This window comes from Vipera berus, assembly GCF_964194415.1.
Source record: "Vipera berus genome assembly, chromosome: 2".
Classification (NCBI taxonomy): Eukaryota; Metazoa; Chordata; class Lepidosauria; order Squamata; family Viperidae; genus Vipera; species Vipera berus.
This window is the reverse complement of record NC_138203.1, coordinates 35,677,995-35,699,211: the sequence shown is the minus strand read 5'-3', so window position 1 is coordinate 35,699,211 and position 21,217 is coordinate 35,677,995. Positions and strand designations below refer to the sequence as shown.

General features: G+C 36.0%; 1 protein-coding gene across 2 annotated transcripts in view; it reads right to left on the bottom strand.

Annotated features, from left to right (window-relative positions):
* Window positions 1–3,781: 3,781 nt before the first annotated feature.
* ZFYVE16 (zinc finger FYVE-type containing 16) overlaps window positions 3,782–21,217 on the bottom strand; it is a 29,895-nt gene continuing 12,459 nt past the window's right edge. For both annotated transcript variants that reach the window (XM_081318398.1, XM_081318399.1), the window contains 12 exons: window positions 19,732–20,137; window positions 17,912–18,028; window positions 16,768–16,923; window positions 14,178–14,402; window positions 13,268–13,350; window positions 12,964–13,068; window positions 11,415–11,565; window positions 10,760–10,840; window positions 9,715–9,877; window positions 8,790–8,895; window positions 7,175–7,336; window positions 3,782–6,358 (listed from right to left, as the gene is read on the bottom strand). In XM_081318398.1, the coding sequence (XP_081174524.1) occupies window positions 6,194–6,358; window positions 7,175–7,336; window positions 8,790–8,895; window positions 9,715–9,877; window positions 10,760–10,840; window positions 11,415–11,565; window positions 12,964–13,068; window positions 13,268–13,350; window positions 14,178–14,402; window positions 16,768–16,923; window positions 17,912–18,028; window positions 19,732–20,137 (1,920 nt within the window). In that variant the 3' untranslated portion in view covers window positions 3,782–6,193. The remainder of the gene's footprint in view (window positions 6,359–7,174; window positions 7,337–8,789; window positions 8,896–9,714; window positions 9,878–10,759; window positions 10,841–11,414; window positions 11,566–12,963; window positions 13,069–13,267; window positions 13,351–14,177; window positions 14,403–16,767; window positions 16,924–17,911; window positions 18,029–19,731; window positions 20,138–21,217) is intronic.

Here is a 21,217-nt window from a genome sequence, read left to right as displayed (position 1 = left end):
CTAAACAGAGTAGGAAATAGCCTACTGCAGACCTGGCTACCAGACAAGATGAAAGCAAAGAGAGTGAGAGAAAATGGAGAAGTATGTGGATAGGCAGAGAATGGCTGAAATGTTTATAGGTGATCTGGAACATGGGCCAAAAACACCACTGGGTCAGTGGAGTATGTGACTGTGCCAACTATGTTTGGTAATTTAAGCTAAACCTAAAACAGATTTTGAGGTATAAACCCTTTTGCTTACCTAACACATTATGAAAGATTGTAAGGTAATCATGATTGAATTCATACACAGTGCTGATTTAACTTCATTTACTGAATAAACCATGGTTCACATAACAAAACCAAATAAACTACATAAAGACAGAGCTTTCTTCACTAAGTTACACCACCATCCATCCATTAATGCTTAGCAGAAAATTATGCTGTTGTGACATGTTATTCCCAATCCTGGCTCTAGTCATTTTGAGTGACAATGCCTAACAGATTTGTACATACCTTGAGGTCATCTTATGAACTGCAGATGAATTGCAGGCAATAAGTAGACGACTTGCCATTAAAAAAAAAGATGTCAGGGCCTTGTCAGAGGCAAGAGAGGGCTTTTATCCAGGACCATTTAACTTGTATTTTCCATCCAACTGCCTCAAACGCATATTCCAACATAGTGAAGGAAGCACTTTTATTTAAAATAAAATACCTAGATTCTTTTAGGTATGTAAAATTAGATGTTAAGTTCTTGCAATCTCACATTTTATTATTTATGTTTTCAACAGAGTCATAAGTCTGCTTTTTTGCAGCAGGTTATTCAGCAAGTTTTCAGTAATATGAAATAAGGTATCACTCCCAATTTTAATGAATAGAAAGAGCCATTAAATTAACTGAAACATTAAAAGAAACATTATCTAATTTAAACCAAATTATTGGATCAGACTTAGACTTCAGTATGGCATTTGACAAAGTAGACCACAGCCTAATTCTTGGTAACTTAGAACAATGAGAGACAGACCATACTCCCACTTGATGGATTCACAACTGGTTGACCAACCACACTGTAGTCCTCACTGGAACATCTACCTTGAGGGAAGAATGTGGTGGGATACCTCAAGGTTTTGTCTTAGGCTCAGTACTCATCAACATTTTCTTAAATGATCTGGACGAGGGGACAGAAGGGGAATTCATTAAATTTGCAGACAACACCAAGCTGAGGGGAATAGTCAACTCAAGATTCAGAAGGATCTTGGCAGACTTGAGCATTGGGCCCAATCCAACAAGGTGCAGTTCAGTGGTGAGAAAAGTAAGATCCTGAACTTAGGTTCAAATGCATAGATACAGAATAGGCAGTGTGAGAGGGATCTAGGAGTCCCAGTGGACCATCAACTGGGTGTAAGCAAGCAGTGTGCTGCAGCTGCCAAAAAACTAATGAAGTCAAAAACTGCTTCAACTGAAGGATAGTATCAAGATCATGTGAAGTGATTGTACCACTTTATACTGCACTAGTGAGACTACACTTACAATACTGCATCTAGTTCTGGCCACCATAATACAAAAAAGATGCTGAGAACCTAGAAAGAGTAGAGAAGAGCAACAAAGATAAGGATCTGGAAGCTAAACTATGATGAATGACTGAGAGAACTAGATATGTCTAGTCTAATAAAGAGGACTATGGATGAGAAGATAGCCATCTTCCAGAACTTGAGGGGCTGTTACAGAGATTCACCAAAGCACCTGAGGGCAGAACAAGAAATAATGGGTGGAAGATTATTAAAGAGAGAGCCAACTTAGAACTAAGGAGAAATTTCCTGACAATGACAGCAATTATTCAGAAGTTGTGGGTGCTCCATCATTGGAGGTTTTCAAGAAGATACTGGGCAACTATTTATTTGCAATCATGTAAGATCTCCTACTGGAGCAGGGGATTGGGCTAGACCTCCAGGGTACCTTCCAACCCTATTAGTCTATGTTGTTCTAATCAGTGCTATCAAAAGAGCTGCCAACATTTTCATGGAATATCTTTTTAGAAACTTTTAAAAACAGATAAGGAACTGATGAGATTTAACGGAACTGAATCATTAAAAGAAAAGTATCTAAACGATCTAAATAGCAAAATTAAAATGTTTCTGATTTGTTAAAACATGAGCTTAATTTACAAAGTTTTTGACAATCTTTATGTTTATATAGTAATACTTATATTCTAAAATAAAAGCCTAATGTTAATTATTTATAAAAGGATCATCTTCCAGGAGAACAAAAAATTGTTATAACAGAGTAATGCTTGGTGCTATACAAAATTGTGTCTTAAGAAGTCATATTTGCACATTATGGATCAATACTTCAAACATTTAACATTGTCTGCTGCAGCTTTCTTCATTTGTTCAAGAGTAACAGAATAAACCAAGATGCTACTCAAGTTAAAAATTATAGACCGATATCGCTTTTAAACACAGATTACAAGATATTTGCTAAGGTTTTGGCTAATAGACTGATGAGGGTTCTGCAACAGGTGATTCATGGGGATCAAACAGGGTTTATTAGTGGTAGGCAAATGAAAAATAATGTGAGGCATATAGTTGATGTGTTAGAGTTTTTGGAAAGGAACAACCAGATTGCTGCGGTGCTAATTTTTTTAGATGCTGAAAAAGCTTTTGATCAATTGAATTGGAAATTTTTGTTGAAAGTTTTAGATAAAATGGATTTTGGGGAAAATTTTTTACAACCGATTAGGGCATTATATCAAAAACAAACTGCCCGAATTATAGTTAATAATAGCTTGACAGAAGCATGTAATATTGAGAAGGGCACAAGGCAAGGGTGTCCGTTATCGCCCTTGTTATTTGTGTTAACATTAGAGATATTATTGGTTAAAATTCGGAATTCGGAAAAAATTAAGGGGATTCAAATTGGAGATCAGGACTACAGATTGAGAGCATTCGCAGACGATCTGGTTGTTACAGTGACCCAGCCAGAGAACTCTGTTGTGGACCTGATGGAGATAATAACACAATATGGGAAGGTTTCTGGATTTAAGGTTAATGTACAAAAAACAAAAATTTTGGCCAAAAATATGACAACATCGCAAAAGGCCCTTTTAGAAGGATTAACTGGATTTGAGATTGTTAAAAGGGTTAAATATTTGGGGGTGATTTTGTCGCCCTCTAATACAAAGCTATATAAAAATAATTATGAAAAATTATGGGGGAAAATTCAAAAAGAATTGGAGAGTTGGAAAAAATTGCAATTGTCTTTGTTGGGACGGATTGCAGCAGTAAAAATGAATGTCCTGCCTAAATTTTTATTTTTATTTCAAATGATACCGATTCTTAAGAAAGATTCTAATCTGGAGGAATGGCAGCGAGGTATCAATAAATTTGTGTGGGCAGGGAAAAAACCACGAGTTAAATTTAAGATTATGCAGGATACTCGTGAGAGAGGTGGCCTTAAATTGCCTAATTTTAAATTATATTATGAAGCTGCTGCATTAGTAGGAATAAGTGATTGGATTAATTTGACGCAAGGGAGGTTATTAAATCTTGAGGGCCACGATTTGTTGTTTGGCTGGCATGCATATTTGTTGTATGATAAGAAGGTAGACAACGTGTTTAGGGTGCATATTTTAAGACAGGCACTGCTGAGAGTTTGGAAGAAGTACAGACATAAGATAAGTTGCAAGATACCATTGTGGGCAATTCCAAAACACGCAATAGAAAATATACATGCTGGCTTTAAACATGATTTGACTACGTACAAGGAGATTCTCAGTTTGGAAAGAAATGTTTGGTGTTTGAAATCATATAGCCTCTTGCGAGAAGAGAAGGTTGTTCAAAATTGGTTTCAATATACTCAGTTACGGGCCAGGTGGAAAGACCAGAAAAATGGATTTACAATGACTGATGAAAATTTGATAAAGCAAATTAGGAATCAGGGACCAGCACATATCAAACGGATATATCTTGCATTGATAGAGATTGACTCAGAAACAGAGCTTGTTAAGGATTGTATGATAAAATGGGCCCAAAATATCCAGGAAGTCATCACAATGGATACGTGGGAAAAGATTTGGGTGAGGAACGTAAAATTTACACAAGCTCAAAATTTAAGAGAGAATTTTTACAAAATGTTTTATAGATGGCATTTAGATCCTAAAAAGCTTGCAAGTATGTATCCGAATTATCAGCCTAAATGTTGGAGGTGCGGTGATGAAGATGCAACATATTTTCACATATGGTGGACTTGTAAAAAGGTTAAGGCTTTTTGGATAAAAGTCTGGTGGAACATGCAGAAGATTTTTAAACAGAGATTAAAGTTTTGTCCGAAATTTTTTTTGTTGGGAATAGTTACAGATGCCACAGTTGTGGACACCAAGTTGATGTTGAATTTAATTACGGCGGCAAGACTTTTGATAGGCCAATACTGGAAGAAAGAGGAACTGCCAACCATAGAGGAGTGGACTTTAAAGGTTTCCGACCTGGCAGAGATGGCGAAGATTTCGGCCTATTTGAAAGATCATTCGCAAGAACGCTATATTATGGAATGGAGAAAATGGATTGATTTTATCCAGAACAAGTATAGGGTTAAGAAGTTTTATGTAGCATTTGAATAAGTCTTCTTTCGTTGTTTTTTTCTTTTATTATCTTAGTTTCTTTTTATACATATTTAATATTATTATTATTTGTTTTATCTTATATAAGCTAGAGAGTGATGGATTTTAGAGTTTATAATTGTTAGTATATGATTGTTTATGATTGCTTTTTATATATATACCTTGTATTTAGCTCTGGGAAGTCGGGGGGGGGAGGGGGGGAGGTAGGGAGGGGGGAGGAGGGAGGGGGAAGGGGGGATTCTTAAAGGAAAACTGTATTTTAAAACTCTTCAATAAAAAAAAAAGAGTAACAGAATAGAGAAACAGATGCGTATTATGTAACATTTAGTCTACAACAAATTTACAATTCTTGATACAAAGGAGTACAGTGTTTTCATTACAATGGCCCATGGGACTAGTTTATTGGAGTCTTCTACACTTCTGTGCCTTTATTCTATAGTTGTCAAATATCTGAGCAATAAATTTTCTTTGTAACTGCAATTCATATACCCATCTAATGTCAAGGCATTTAATTGTAATTAGAATATGGTATGTTTGCTGTTATAGCATTATAAGCATAAATAATTCAAAGACACACTGACATACAATCTCCTATAGTACATAACAAACAGCAACATTATGCAGGCATTATCAAACTTGATTTAGGTTACGTAAGCAGTAATCTCAATCATTTTTCTGGTACATAAATACTTACTTATTGAAAATAACCCATTACAAAAATAAGACTTATATAAAGAGCCTCAACTGGTTTATGGCAAATTACTCATGAATATTCAAACTAATACACTGTTCTCCCTGAAAATAAACAGGGATACCAAGAGGTCTCAAAAAGTAGAGAAAGGAGCACAGACAGGCTTCGTGCCTGATTTACTGCTACAGGATGACTACTTTAAGGGTCATCTGACTTCTTATTCCTTCTTGGAAAATCCAAGAAACAACTGTATATCTGAGCACAGAAGAAAACAACATTATTAAGTATTTAATATAAAAAGTATTAATTTTATGTTCATTAAAGCCATTATAAATATATAAGAAAGCCAGCCATTAAAATGGGAACTCTCAAGTTCCAGCAATAATATATACTTTAAAATGTATCAATTTTAAAAATTTATAACTTTATAAAATGATCACATCTGGCAAAAACATACTGGTTTTGTCATAAAGATAATTATACTTGTAGAAACATTTTCAAGACAATTATGCCAAATTCTAATAATTAACAGTTTTTAAATTTGAACTTAACTATGCAGCAAGAAACTTCTACTCCATTTAAATATGATTCTTTTCCAAAAAAAATTGCAAAGAATATTAAAGTTGTCTGTAAAACAGAGATAATTCCTTAATCACACATGCTAACTCTATTCCTTCCTTAACAGTACTAAATGTAACATTTCAGAAGATAAAGAAAGCATACAGTGAAATTAATTTTCTGTTTAAGTAAAGATGGAAAAACAGCTTTTAATTAAATAAAGCTCTCTTAGAAGACTGCTAAATCACTGGCTTAAAAACACTTGACTATTTCATTCATAATGTAATGTTAACTGGTTTGGTATTGGTCAATACAGCAATTCAGTTCATTACATTATAACATACTTGCCAGTTATATTAAAAGAGACTCGTTAATGAAAAATACTAATTCAATTTCCAGTGGTAAGCTTGTAGTATTGGATATCCAGCCATGAATGACTGGAATCAAAGCACTATCCAAATCATTTAAGTAATGCTGAGGAAGAACCTGGCCTCCAGATCCCGCCTGATATTCTACCTAGAAGAAAAAAACAAAAAATTACCATATTAGATTCCTGAACAATTTACACAATAGATTACTAGTGATATTCAAGCCTTATCACATGACAGAATTAAATTTTAGCATATTTAAAAGCAGTAAGAAATTGATCACTTTTAAACCATAGCATACCATTCCATTTGCTGGCAATGTTGCCCACTAAAGAGATGCAGATGTGAAAAAATTATCTACAAAATGGATTCCATTACAAAGAGTTTGCACTTGGAGAAGTGACAAGCTGACACATTTTTAAGTACTGCCTAATCACCCCATTTTTCCTCTACTGGACAAGGGGGACAGAGCTGTATTTCCTCTGTTGGATAGGTTTATTTGTCATGGCTACAGATGTTAGTTAGGAGGAAGAAGGATGCAGGTTTTCAGTGCCTGTAGTTCTGGCATGTCCAACCTGTGGCCCATTGGCCACATGTAACCATGCACAGCTAGTAATGGGGCCCTACAAGATCAAAAACTCTTAACATTATTATGTGATTTTATATTATAAAACTATATTATAAATTTTATATGTGGCCCAGGACAATTCCTCTTCAAAAATGAAGCCCAGGCAAGCCAAAAGGTTGAGACCCATGCTACAGTTTTTCATTTAGTATGCTAACACCAGAGCCAGTTTCATCTAGTTTTAAGTTGAGTAAGTGTTTAAGGCACCAGGAGAGAAACAAGAGACTGAGTTCTAATCCCATTTTAGGCATGAAAGCCAGCTGGATGACTTTGAGCCAGTGGAATAACCCTAAATGACTAAATTATATTTATAGATACTGCAATATTTTAAAAGCTTACCATATCGGCATCCATGGAGACTCTGAGGCCTATCTTATTCATTCCATTATTTTTCAGTGTTTTGAGATGCTTTCCAAGTGCAATATAAGAAGCCAATGCAATTTCTTTAGCAAGCTGATGAACGCTATTGTGTAGCTCACTAACGTTTGACAGATAGAATACCTAAAGTATTAATTTAAAAGTTAAAACACTAATAGCGGTAGATTTCCCTTCAAAACTAAATAAGATGATACAGCTTCTCTTGAGCAGTGCATAATATGTTCTAGTCACCAGAAATAGAGATAAATATTTAAACAGGGTGACAATGGGAGTAAAAGACCAACATCAGACAAAAACAATTAAGTTTCTATAATGAATTGATTTAAGATTCAAGAGAGGAAATTTAATTTAATTTAATTTAATTTGATAATTTGATTTCTATACCGCCCTTCTCCCGAAGGACTCAGGGCGGTGAACAGGGCAATACACAATAAAAATCAGATACAAAAATTAAAAAACCATTAAAAACCAATTAAACATCATGCCCATAAAATCAATACATATTAAGTTAAAAACTGATTTTAAAAACCCAACCCCATCCCGTCAGACCAGGCCAGCTTGTTCGAAAAAGAATGTTTTAAGATCGCGCCGGAAGGAGCGAAGGTCGGGGGCCGTCCGGAGCTCAACCGGTAAGCTGTTCCAAAGGTCTGGCGCGCCCACAGAGAACGCTCTCCCCCTGGGGGTCACCAATCGGCATTCTTTGATCGGCGGCACCCTGAGGAGGTGCCGCCGATCATAATTAGAAATTATGAACTTTCTAATTGGTTCTCCTCACTTTGCTCTTTTATGCTACTGCATTTTGCAGCATCCCCAACTCCCATACCACCTCTCTCATCCCCTGATAATCAGACTTACAATGCTGTTCATATAGTTTTTAAACATGTTTCTAATATTAGAAATACAGTTACAATTGTTAAGCGAGGAGAAAATAAAGGGGTATTGAGAGTTCAGTACCTAGACTTTAAAGAAGGTACATAGACAGAGTTGTCAGTTTCCATTTTTGTTTAGTATCCTTTATTCCTTTTGCTTACCATTAAAGCGCTCATATTTAGAATATAGAAATACTGTCTTTCTCAAGAAATCAATGGACAAAAGTGTTTATAATACAATAATAATTAGAGAATGAGGGAGGCAGAATCATGTGAAAAAGCAAATGTGAAAAATCAAGAGTAAGGAACATAAATATAGGAGATATTCAAATTATGAAGCCTTTTATTCTATTGGCACCATATCAGAGTGAATAATTTATTTACAGGGGAAAAAATAAGATCTTGCTTGTCATTATCAAAATACCAGTGGCTGAAAGTTTCAACTTTTTAGATTTCATGTCCAGGTATTTTGGTGCTTTTTTTGGAAAGGGGGTAATTTTATCTTTTTTAGATGAGTGATCACTATAAGAAAGACTGAACAGAATCTTCCCAAAGTAAACTGTTTAATTTAATGGACAAAATGAGAGCTGGGGTGCAGATAAAAGAAGCTGCATGGTTAATTCTTTCACATTCAGAGGACATTTAATATTCTACCTAACTTTATTTTATCTGCATAGGCTTTTTCTTTAAAAGCAACAATTACTTACTTCTGTACATTTTACAAGTTTTTCATCCACTTCAAAACACTCTTCTTGAACTATCTTTTCACTCTGTACTCCTTCCATAGATTTCCCATCTATCGGGCTTGTAATTCTATAATGCAAGGTTTAAATTATATTATTTAGACTAATCAGGCTCTTTTGATATGCTCAGAACATCAGGAGTTAACTCCAAAAGGACTTATTCCAAGCATGTCACCCAAGGCGCGAAGGCCATCCCAGCTGCTCAACTAAAGCAAACAGGCACCTTTGGGCAGCAGATATAGGAAGCTGCTGAAGATGAATTATCACTTTAGTAACACCGCTAAAGACATTATTTCATACAGCACAAGAAAATGGTAAATCCCTGCTATATTTTACCAAGGAAACCACACGAATACATAATATACAGGTCGTCTTTGGTTAATTACAGCCCTATTTAGCAACTGCTTGCAGTTACTGCAGTCTTCCCTGCAGCCATGTAATTATTATTTGCGTGCTACGCAATCGCCTCATGTTTACAACAGTCGCCATGACCCACAGTTATGTAATTGCTATTTGTGTGCTGCACAGCTCGCTTTTGAAAAGCAAAATCAATGGAGAAGCTGGAAGTTAAATTGCAAGTTAAGGTCACGTAATGTTCTCATTAAATGACTGTGGGTGATTTGCTTAACAACTGCAGCAGATCTGATATCGTAAGTCAAGCACAGTCATGTGATGTTTCACTTAACTACACTGCCTGAGGACTATCTGTAATGTAGTCTGGATATTGGATCTCTCCAATTAGAAGGCAAGAGTTGAGGATCTTTTGCACTATTAATAGTGTTTTGGCCAGTTTCCAAGTATTAGCCATTTTACAAAAGAACGTTGGCATTTTGCAGAAAAATCTTAACACATATGATACTTCTGCTTTAGTGGAATACTCAATAAATACCTCATGTTTGTTTTCTCATAATTTTCTATCCAACAAATGTCTACATATTCTCTGAAATCTCCTGAATCCACTTTCCCACATGTAATTCGGAAGTCTTTTTTTTCACTCAGAGCTTGACGCAAGCCCTCCATAGTCTCTGGAGTTATCTGTACCATTATTCCATCTATGAAGAAACATAGCCCTTTTAATAAATGTAAAACCCAAGTTTTTAACAACTGAAACTACATTCCTATTGTTAAATTTACCAGTTGATAGACCACAAGATTTAGCAGAACTGTCAGAATGAGGCAGAAGATACAACCTGACATCATTTTGATTAATGCACCAGCAGAATATTTGATATTCTGCCATCATAATAGATATGGTAACATTTGAATATGCCGCTAGCAAAAATTATCAACAAATAAAATCCAAGAGAGCTTTTGGCAAAAGAATACTTTTATATCATAGTTTTAATCCATAGTTAATAGCATTTCAGACATGAAATAATAGGTCTATATGGTTGTATGCAGTGGCCCCCAACCTTTGGGGCACCAGGGACCAGTTCCGTGGAGAGATTTTTCTACGGACTGGAAGGGGTGTGGTTCCATGTGTTGCTGTATCCTATGGATGCGCCTTTGCTTGTTTGTGCAGCCCACTTTCTGGCATGCCACGGACCAGTGACGGTCCGTGGACCAGACTTGAGGAGCCCCGGTTTAATGTCAGACCCAACTGAACAGATAACATTGTCATCAAATTATATTATATGATCACATTGTGGGGGTCTCTTCTTCTGTCTTTTCTCTGTCTCTCTCTCTGTGTCTGTGTCTGTGTCTCTGTCTCTCTCTCTCTCACACACACACACACACACACACACACACACACACACGCACACAAAAACACAATGTATCTTCTGACCTGGTCAGACTGTTTTGTTACATTTCATCCAGCACTGCCACTTTACACAAGTAAAAAGTTCAATTCTGCTTCATTACATTAAATAATGTAATGTAATTTATTGCATTTCAACCAATCTTTTGATTCTAGTAAGCATGATAATCCATACCTTCAACAATACTGGATTTAGCAAGGAATCCAGAAGATGTTTTTAGCGCTCCATTGAACACTACAAAACTTGCACCTGTAACTAAATAAATAACATGTATTTAATTGTTCATCCTAACACCAAATATTATAAACATAATATTGCACATAGAAGGCTACATATGAAACTCTTTTAACTCCTTTAATTCTAGGTAAGTGCATCCGGCTTTGATCATTCCTACTCAAATCATGCCTATGTAATTCAGACTAGTAATAAATGCCACTAAGTTAATTTTTCTGAACATGGCCAAAGCTCAGACAGAGAGAAAATGATCTGCAGTCTAAAAGTCTACAAACCATAATCCTCAGCAGCTACTCTTATAATCTATTGCAAATTCAGAAAAGAAATCGTGACCCTAAATGACTCATTATACATCTTAACACCATCAGCACTAAATAAAATTTTGATGCTGAGGATTCAAAGTTAATGAATAAAAATTTAAGAGCAAGAAAACTTTTCCTATGATAATCTATGTGTATATTTAGTATGGAACAAGATAGTACCTTTTTATAATATAGGATATAGATATTTCTTTTCTTCATTTTTTTAAAAAATGAGTCATACTACATCAGATATTAGGAAACAGGAGCTCAATATTGTACAGCCTGATACTTACTTTTTCTAGGATGTCCAGTGGCACTATTCGCTTGCGTTTGATATATTCCATCATCATTTTGTACACAAACTAAGTGGGAATCTGCGTGAGAATTAAAACTTGCTCCAATGCTAATGACATGTTCATTAGAGGTGTTTATTACTTTCATTACCTAGAAAACCAAAATTTATATTTATTTATTTATTTATTTTTGGGACTTATATGCCGCCCTATCTCCCGAAGGACTCAGGGCGGCTAACAACAATAAAAACAACAATACAAAAGTTAAAAGAAATTAAATAAACAGCCCCAATAAATAAGTTAGACTAAACAATTAAAATTAAAAAACATTTTTAAAAACCTGTCATCAGTCCAGGTCAGCCTGATGAAAAAGGAAAGTTTTAAGGCCGCGGCAAAAGGACCGGAGATCCGGGGCCATCCGGAGCTCAAGGGGGAGTTGGTTCCACAGGGCTGGCGCTCCCACAGAGAGGGCCTTCCCCCTGGGGGTCGCCAGCCGACACTATCTAGCCGACGGCACCCTGAGGAGGCCCTCTCTGTGTGAGCGCACTGGGCGATGGGAAGCTGTTCCCGGCAGCAGACAGTCCTGCAAATATCCCGGGCCTAGGCCATGTAGGGCTTTAAAGGTAAGTACCAGCACCTTATTATATTATACATTACATTATATATTTATATTATATTATTATTGCATTACTATGCTATGCTACGTTATGCTACGCTATACTATACTAGTTGCAATGTCATGAATATTTATTGAGAGTAAGTTCTATTGTTTGTTTTCCTGATTGAACATGCATAAGACTAAAGTCAAAATATTGATATTATTCACTTATATGTAACAATTTTAATCAAATAGCCTTTTCCTCAGACTCAACTAGTGGCTCTTTTTAGCACACCAGAATTCCTCCAAAAAACTAATGCTGCTACTTTTTTCATGTACAATATTGATTACTACCTACACTGCAAATCCCTTTTCTCCAGACTTGCTGTAAGCATATAGAAGCATTATTTGTTTCCTAATATTTGGGAAAATATTGTTAATAGAATAAAAATAATATATGCTAGATTTTTCTCCAGTACTATGAAGCCATTATTGTTTCACTTAAATAAAATATATATCACCAAATACAAAGTTTTCAATATTTCTGACAGCAGAATAGTTATAGGGCTAATAATTTACTACATTTTATCTTATCTATTCTCCAAGGAGTTAGGACAACAATTCATTGTTCTCATCTGTTCAAACACCCTGAAAAAATCACCTAGTGAGAATATAAGCCTATATTCTGTCTATCAGAAAAAGTAGGAAATGGTAAAAGGAAGACAAAGCTTTTACAGAAATCTCTGGTTTTTCTCCACTGGACCACAAACTTACCTCAAGTTCAAATCCTAGAATCTTGAATAAAAGTTCATAAGTATTGCAAAAGGGGTCATGCCACTTAGCAATTTAATGTTTTGCTGCAAAAGAACAACCCACTTCAAATTTTACATATCCATGAATGCTGCTGATTCTTACATCAAGTACCAAGTCTTTACTAGAAATTATACTCACCTCATTATATTTCCTCAGAGGTATTTTAATGTAACTTCTACCCATTTCCATATGAATAAATAAATTATCTATTGTATGTAATGTATATTGATAGTTTCTAAGGTCCTGTAATGCAATAAAAATAGATTAATCTAATTCTTTAATTTTGAACCATGTGAGTAATTCATTACTACTGTTGATAATATAAAAATTAGTACTAATGTATTAGATTGTTTGTAATAGCAAGCTTCATCTATTTTCTTATATTGCTCTTTTGGTATAGCAAGAAGATACTAATGAAATACAAGCAATAGCATATACTTACAACAAGTAAATCCATGACTGTATGGCCTATTTTTCCAAACAGTGGCTTTCTATATCTGATACTTGTCAATGGAGTTGGATATACTAAGAAATAAAAAACAAGAAATACATAAAGGTAAAGGTTCCCCCACACATGCGTGCTAGTAGTTTCCAACTCTAGGGGCCGGTGCTCATCTCCGTTTCAAAGCCGAAGAGCCAGCGCTTGTCCAAGGACGTCTCCGTGGTCATGTGGCCGGCATGACTAGACGCCAAAGGCGCACGGAACGCTGTTACCTTCCCACCATAGTGGTCCCTGTTTTTCTACTTGCATTTTTACATGCTTTCAAACTGCTAGGTTGGCAGAAGCTGGGACGAGTAACAGGCGCTCACTCTGCTACGTGGCACTCAGGATTCGACCCGCCAAACTGCCGACCTTCTGATCGACAAGCTCAGTGTCCTAACCCACTGAGCCACCGCGTCCCTTAAGAAATGCATAGAGTTTACTGATTCTCTTTAGAAGTTGAAACATAAGAATCAGTATTTGCATTTAAAATGAACTAAACTGGCATGAATGAAAACTATAATATTTTAAACACCACACTTAAATGCCTCATAGTAAATAGTCCTGAAAAATGCTTTATGGAAATATGGCAGAAAATGATACCGTAATGCCTGAACCCTTTAATGTTCTTTGGAAATGGGAAACCCTGAGTAATATAAAATTTAAACTATGGATCTATATAAATAGCATGACATATTATTTGATCTAGTAGTGAGAAAGAAATGATTGTACTGCCAAAATGACCAATGAAACTGATAAGTCTTTCTAGTAATATTCTTCAGACTAAGACAAATTATAAACCTCATATCAACCTGCACAATTTATCTTTATATGAATATAGATTCAATATTTAAAATTGAAATAAACTTACCCCCATATTCAGCCCCTAATCTCAACATCAGGCGAATAGGAAAAACTTTTGCCCACGGTACTTCCTGTTTATGAATAAGAATACCACATAAAAAGGGACTTGAAGGTAGCATGAGATCATCTAACTTCTGAAATGTGGGTGTAACAAACAGAAATCCACCATGCTCTTTGCTTCCAAGAAAATCTTCAGTGAATATAATATTTTCCAAATTTCCAATAAATTTTCCTGAGAACAAAACAACACATGAAATCAAAATGTAACAAAAATACTCTTGATACAAATAGGTAGAAGCTAACCAAATTTCTGACACAAAAAAGAAATAAACAGATGGCTCTTTAAGGGCATTTTTTTAATCTAATAAAGGAGAATTTCCTGTAATTCAGGGTTTTAATGAGAGGTCATTAGTGCTCTCTGGGATTGGTTGTTTTCTTGCAGACATTTTATTACTCCAATTTTTTCTTTATCTGATAATACGAAGAATCTATTCCTTTTATGCTATCAGCTGATTCCAGAGAAGAGATACGTATTTCAGGTTCTCTCACGTATGATCTTTAGTACAGGTAGTACTCGACTTACAACAGTTCAGTTCAGATACCGGAAAAAGTGACTTATGACCATTTTTCACACTTACGACTGTTGCAGCATCCCAATGATCATGTGATCAAAGTCCAGACACTTGGCAACTGACTTCATGTTTATGACAATTTCAGTACCACAAGGTCATGTGATCCCATTTTGCGACCTTCTGACAAGCAAAGTCAATGGGGAAGCCAAATTCACTTAACAACCATGTTACTAACTTGAAGAACTTCAGTGATTTACTAAACAACCGTGGCAAGAAAAGTCTTGGAAGTCTTCTACTCCAACCCTCTGCTCAAGCAGGAAACCCTGTAACATTTCAGACAAATGGTTGTCCAATCTCTTCTTAAAAGTCTTCAGTGTTGGAGCATCCACAACTTCGGGAGGCAAGTGGTTCTACTGATCAATTGTTCTAACTGTCAGAAAATTTCTCATCAGTTTCCATCCATTGCTTCTTGTCCTGCGTTCAGGTCCTTTGGAGAATAGGTTGATTCTCCTCTTCTTTATGGCAGCCTCTTAGTAGCCCAGACGAATACCAGTATTAACATCAGAGGTCTGAAAGGACATACTTAACCCATCTAGGTTCCACAAAGGCCACCCACCAGAGTGTGCAATGCCATTTCTGTCCATTACTGGAAAGATCCAAACAATCTGTTTCTCTGTAGCTCATTTGCTACCAACTTTTCAATAATCTTCCCTAAAAAGGGAAGATTGAAGACTAGTCAAAGGCCTTTGGGCAGGGAAATTTCTTCAGAAAAGGATATATTATTACCTCCTTGGAAGCAGGCAGCATTGTTTGTTTGTTTGTTTGCCTTCTCTAGAGAAGTTTCTCCCGGATCCAATTTTTCAATGTCCCACTTGGCCACCCAAAAGATAAGCAGGTTGCTGGAAGTTGCAGAATTCACAACTATAGAGGACCTCTTTGCCTCCTTAGGTTCTATCTACCCAAATATATCCTAGATCAGTGGTTCTCAACCTGTGATCCGCAGACCGCTGGGAGTCTGTGATATAGTCCCCAGGGGGTCCATGAAGGCTTGAAGAAATGTTATGATTTGAATGTATACAAAATACCACATTCTCATTCACAGTGGACTCTTGTAACTGGCATCCAAAAAACAGAGTGGACAGAAATAATCTTATCTGCTAAAACCCATAAAAATATGGCAGTCTTTCTGGATTGAATTTTATTTTGATGTCCATAGTTCTCAATATCCTCAGTATCATCATGTTATTTTGGGTCCAGGGGAGCTGCCTTCTTCTCCTCAGTACAGTTTTAATACATCCCTAACTCAACTGATATTTGAAAGACCATCTAAAATAGCGTTAAATAATATCACAGGAACTACAGTGAATGCGTACAAATTATCTATGGGCAGAAGATGGGGTGGGATTATGCTTAGCTTCTGGGGATCAGGCCATAAATTTATGGCCCAGCCAATTTTGGGAATTTACTGAGGTTCCCCTGAACTGGGCAGATAAGTTATGGATCAGCATCATTTCTAGGTACAATTTAGAAAGACAATAAGTTTGATTAATGCCTCAAGCATATCTTAATACTTCAGAATACTAGTGTACTCTGGTGATCAATGTCAGATAAATCAACTCATTAAACAGAAAATCTAAAATGTTATTCAGTTTCTCTCTTTCTTCTAATATCTAACACATACCCAATAAGATTTTTTTAAGGGATGGGGGTTATGCTTAAATATGGACATTCCTGTAAATAAGGAGGCATAAAGTGACCTAAAACCATTTCTGAATGTACAATTATAGAGGAAAACTGACTTTCATAAAAGCAACAATGTATTATCATCTACAATATTTTTCCAATTTATAAACAGATTCTAATTTAAAAGTGCTGAGTCAGTATCTGCATAAATTTGCTATGAATGAATTAAACCTCTCTCTGCATATAAGATTAAGAGCAACAGACCACATTAAACACAGATTTAAAATATTCGAACGTTCATTCTAATCGATAATGTATTAGAAGTCTAATAAAACTTCATACCTTTCATAGCATCTTTATATATGTTGATAAATAAGTTGAATATTTCTTTGGGAATATCACTTTCATCTGATAAACAATGTAACAATATGATAATTTCAGCTTGTCCTAAGCCATGCATTCCATTGGTGGATAAATACCAACATTTTTCTGAATTATCTAAATGACAAAAAAAAACCCACTGAACCTATTTATGTTGTTAAAATACAAAAAATAGAACTTTTATATCTTTTGCAATGTATCCAATAGGCCAATTCCAACCTAATCTAAAATTATAATATTCCACAGAACTGTTATTAGCCCAGAGCTCTGCCAGAGCACATTATCACTGCCAGAAGTGAAATTATAACAGTTCCCACCCTCTACTGGTTTCAGTGTCAGGGAAATTAATTGCTTAAGTCAGGTTTGGCATAAATTGACTCTTAGCTCTCATTTGAAATTGAAAAGCTATAATCCAATGGTTCCAAAGTCAATCTTCTTCACTTACTTGTAAAGAACCCTACTCAGAGATCATTCCCTAGCTAACATGCTTGGGGGGAAAAACCCTTCCAAATTTAGAAATATGATGGAGTGCATTGTATGGCCAACAACTATTCTTTATCACATTGTGGTGAACTTATTAAATTACATAAACCTTATTATAAAGAATAAACATATTATAATGAAATGAAACCAAGTTTAGATTACTGTATCTAAATTTTTTATTTGGATTTGATATTACTTGACTTTCTATACCACTATCTTTCCATTTAATTTAGCCTAATGAAGAATTTGCAGGGGGAGGGATCCTGCACTAATATTTGATTTTATACAAAATATTACCCTCCTGTTTTATATCATTATCAATTTCCACAGTACTTTAGAATAATACCAAAATGTTTTGCATTCCAAGTCAATAAAGTATATCTCAATGGTAAAAAAGGCTATTTATTCAAAAGTAGATCAAAGTAGCATAATAAGACAGAAAGAAAAAGATAATTGGAAGGCAGAAAAGGCAATTAATTATAAGATAGAATAATAATTAAAAAGAATCTTTTAAAAAATCAATTAGAACTGAGCAGTCAATTTTAATAGTTTAGAGTTTACATTTGCAACTATAATTATAATATTTTACATGGTTTTATAAATTTGATATGTTAATACTTACAAGATAGCATCTTGACATTCACAAGTAAGTTTGCATTTAGGATGAACGTCAATGGATTAGATTCTTCAAGCAATAAGGTAACTTGCTCATTAGAAGGATGTTCTTCTACTAAGGATTCTGCAGAAAATATGAAACTATTGGTCCAAAATATAATACAGTAAGACAGACAATTGCTATTCTGATTTTTTTGGGGGGTGGGGTGGGGTGGAATTAATAACAACCACATTGAGACAACTGATGTTTGGGATGTAATCCAAATTAATATAGCAAGAATGAACTAAAGCTAGATGAAACCACCTTTTTAATATTTCCTCAGTTCTGAACCTTATAAAAAATAGATCTGTAAATACCTATTTCAGTGTTGGCAATGGTAAACATATACTACTGTCTCTTGAAGTTTACTATTTGTATGACCAGTGAACACACTTATTTTAACTTATCTAAAATTAAACATATATGCAACGACTTCAGTTTCCTTGAGAAACTTGTGATGGCCTAATTCATAAGATTCTATTAGGCCACACAGAGAATTGTGACCATGAATAAGGTTTCCTTTGACAATCTCAATGTGTAAATTCACTTGTATTGAAAAGATATTAATATTGAATCCAGTTCAATCTCTCCTTAGCAACTAATGTTGCTAAATGGCATGGGTCCGGATTATTTACAGGAGCACCTTCTGCCGGCGTCAACCTCCCATCGTCCTGTGCGCTCCCACAGAGAGGGCCTCCTCAGGGTGCCGTCGGTCAGGGAATGCCGACTGGCAGCCCCCAGGGGGAGAGCATTCTCTGTGGGCGCGCCTGCCCTATGGAACCAACTCCCTGTTGAGCTCCGGATGGCTCCTGACCTTCGCTCCTTTTGCTGCGACCTGAAAACTTGGTTATTTGAGCTTGCCAGCCTGGACTGAGGGATTGGGATTTTAAATTTTTTAATTTTAACTTTTAGAATGTGTTTTACTTATTAGGGCTAATTTAATTTAATTTATTTTAACTTTGTATAGTGTATATTGTATATTGTGCTTTAATTGCCCTGTACACCGCCCCGAGTCCTCCGGGAGAAGGGCGGTATATAAATCCAATAAATAATAATAATGTAACAGTGTTCAATTAAGCATAGTATTTCTCATTTAGCTGCTTAGCTGCTCCACTTAAACTAGCAATTAGACTTTGAATTACTGCAGCTTCTAGAATCTAGACAATCTTTAAGGTAGGTCCAGGTAGTCTGCAATAATGTAACCATGCAACTGGTAAGATATGGATAACCAGGAAATCCTCAACTTTTGAAATCAAGCATGCAGCACTAGATGTAGTAGCCATTGTGCATGTAAAGATAACTCTGGATTAGTCCCATCAAAAAGCCACAACCTTATGCAGAACATGTTCTATCCTAAAGCACCTCATTTTCCCAATTTTTATTTTAATTCATATACCCTAATCTAGTAGAAATGTATACTGACATCTAGATTTATCTTTTTGTTTCATTATAACAAAAAAATTACATTTTTTTCTGCATAATGATGGCAGGATGACAGCAGTTAATTTTGGTTCAAACCCAATTTCTAAAAATCAAATTCTTAGCCTAAGAATAGGTATATATAAACCTTTCTGTATTTCGTATTACATATTTACATTAGATGTGTATTTATATTAGTAACACCACTCTGGGTTTCTTTAGAAAGAAGTATAGTATAACAACAACAAAAATAATAATGATGTAGTAATATGATTTACGTTATAATTTTACACTTCTAAAGCGCAAAATAATTTGAAAGGGGAAGAAGCAGTCCTATTGTTCATAGCACCTCCAAAGCAAGAGATTACCTTTGCCATTTTCTCCTCTTGCAAGCAGAAGAGGTGGAAATCCATCACCAGGAATAAGGCTGACCTCTTTGCCAACACAGTTTTCAATACAACAGAGCATCCTGTAGTCTAATATACTAGTAGGTATATCACTTGCTTGACCAGTTGCAGCAGGAAGAGGCTCCTTTTCTGGTTCAGAAACAGTAGGAAATTCAGTTGTGGTCACAAAGTCAGAGTCACATGGCACTTCAGCTTGTGCAATGGCCAGGCAGTCAGAATCACGTGATAAGTCAAGCTGCTTATTACTAGGCAATGCATCTTCTTGTGGAACAGAAGTGGAACCCCTTGCAATCCCAGTTTGTTCACGTATTTCATCTTTTGACTTCGTATCAGTTGCAGACAGAGTTTCATTTGTTGGGCTTCCAACCTATGACAAAAGTTTTTCCATTAGAACTGACATTCATCTCAGCTCAATATTGCAAAATTTGTGGCAATACTTTTAACTTTGGGTTGAGACAGCTTTTGCCAGGAAAACAAATGAATAAATTAATAAAATAAAACCAGCCAGCATTCTGCACACATAAAAAAACAAAATTAAATGCAGTGAAGCAGAACCTATTACTTTATTTGATTTATACAACTGCCCATCTTATTTGTATGTGATTCCGAACAGTCTGTAATAAAACAAAAACTACATAATATAAAACAAAAATAATAATACATAGCAGCTGGGCACAATGTAACTGTCATGTATACATCTAGCCAAGCAGGGTCACAGAATCAAGCATAAAGCCAAATTTTCAAGAAAGGGCAACACAGAGAACACAGATCTAATCTCAAGAGGCCATGATGCTCCATATCAGAAAAGATTCTCCTTCTGGGCCCTGCCAGCCAACATTACCTAGCTAATGATACCCAGAGCATGCCCGTCCTGCCAGAGAATGAGTAGAAACAGATAGAAGCAAATGAGGAAAGACAATTCTGTAAGTAACCTAGTCCTAAGCCGAGTGTTCTGCACCAGCCTGCTACCAGCCCTGCAGAAAAGGCAGGGACAACCCCTTTACAAACGGCAAGAGGCTGGAATTATGCCTGCCAAATTTATAGCTACAAAAACAAACAAGACACAAACCAAAAAACAGGAGCTTTAAGAAACATGAACCATCCGAGCGGTTGCCTTCAGCAAACCAGCCCTCCTAGACATTCCCCTTATATAGAGTTCAGGGCGTGGCTTCTCTCTGCCTCCTTCCGAGAAGCCCCATTGCCTTCCTGTTTACTCCTAATTGACTGCCTCCTGCGTCGGGCGTCCTTGAACAGGGCCAGCTGTGGGTCATCTTCATCCACACTGTCAGGCTCACACAGCTGGGTCTCCGTGGTGACCAAGTGGGAGGGGCCTGGCTGAGGGCTATCATCAGCAAGATCTTCAACCCCCTCAGCAAGGTCTTCAACACCCCCCTCCTCCTCTGAGTCGTCCGACCCAACTGCCGAACCCACAGGCTGACCCTGAATC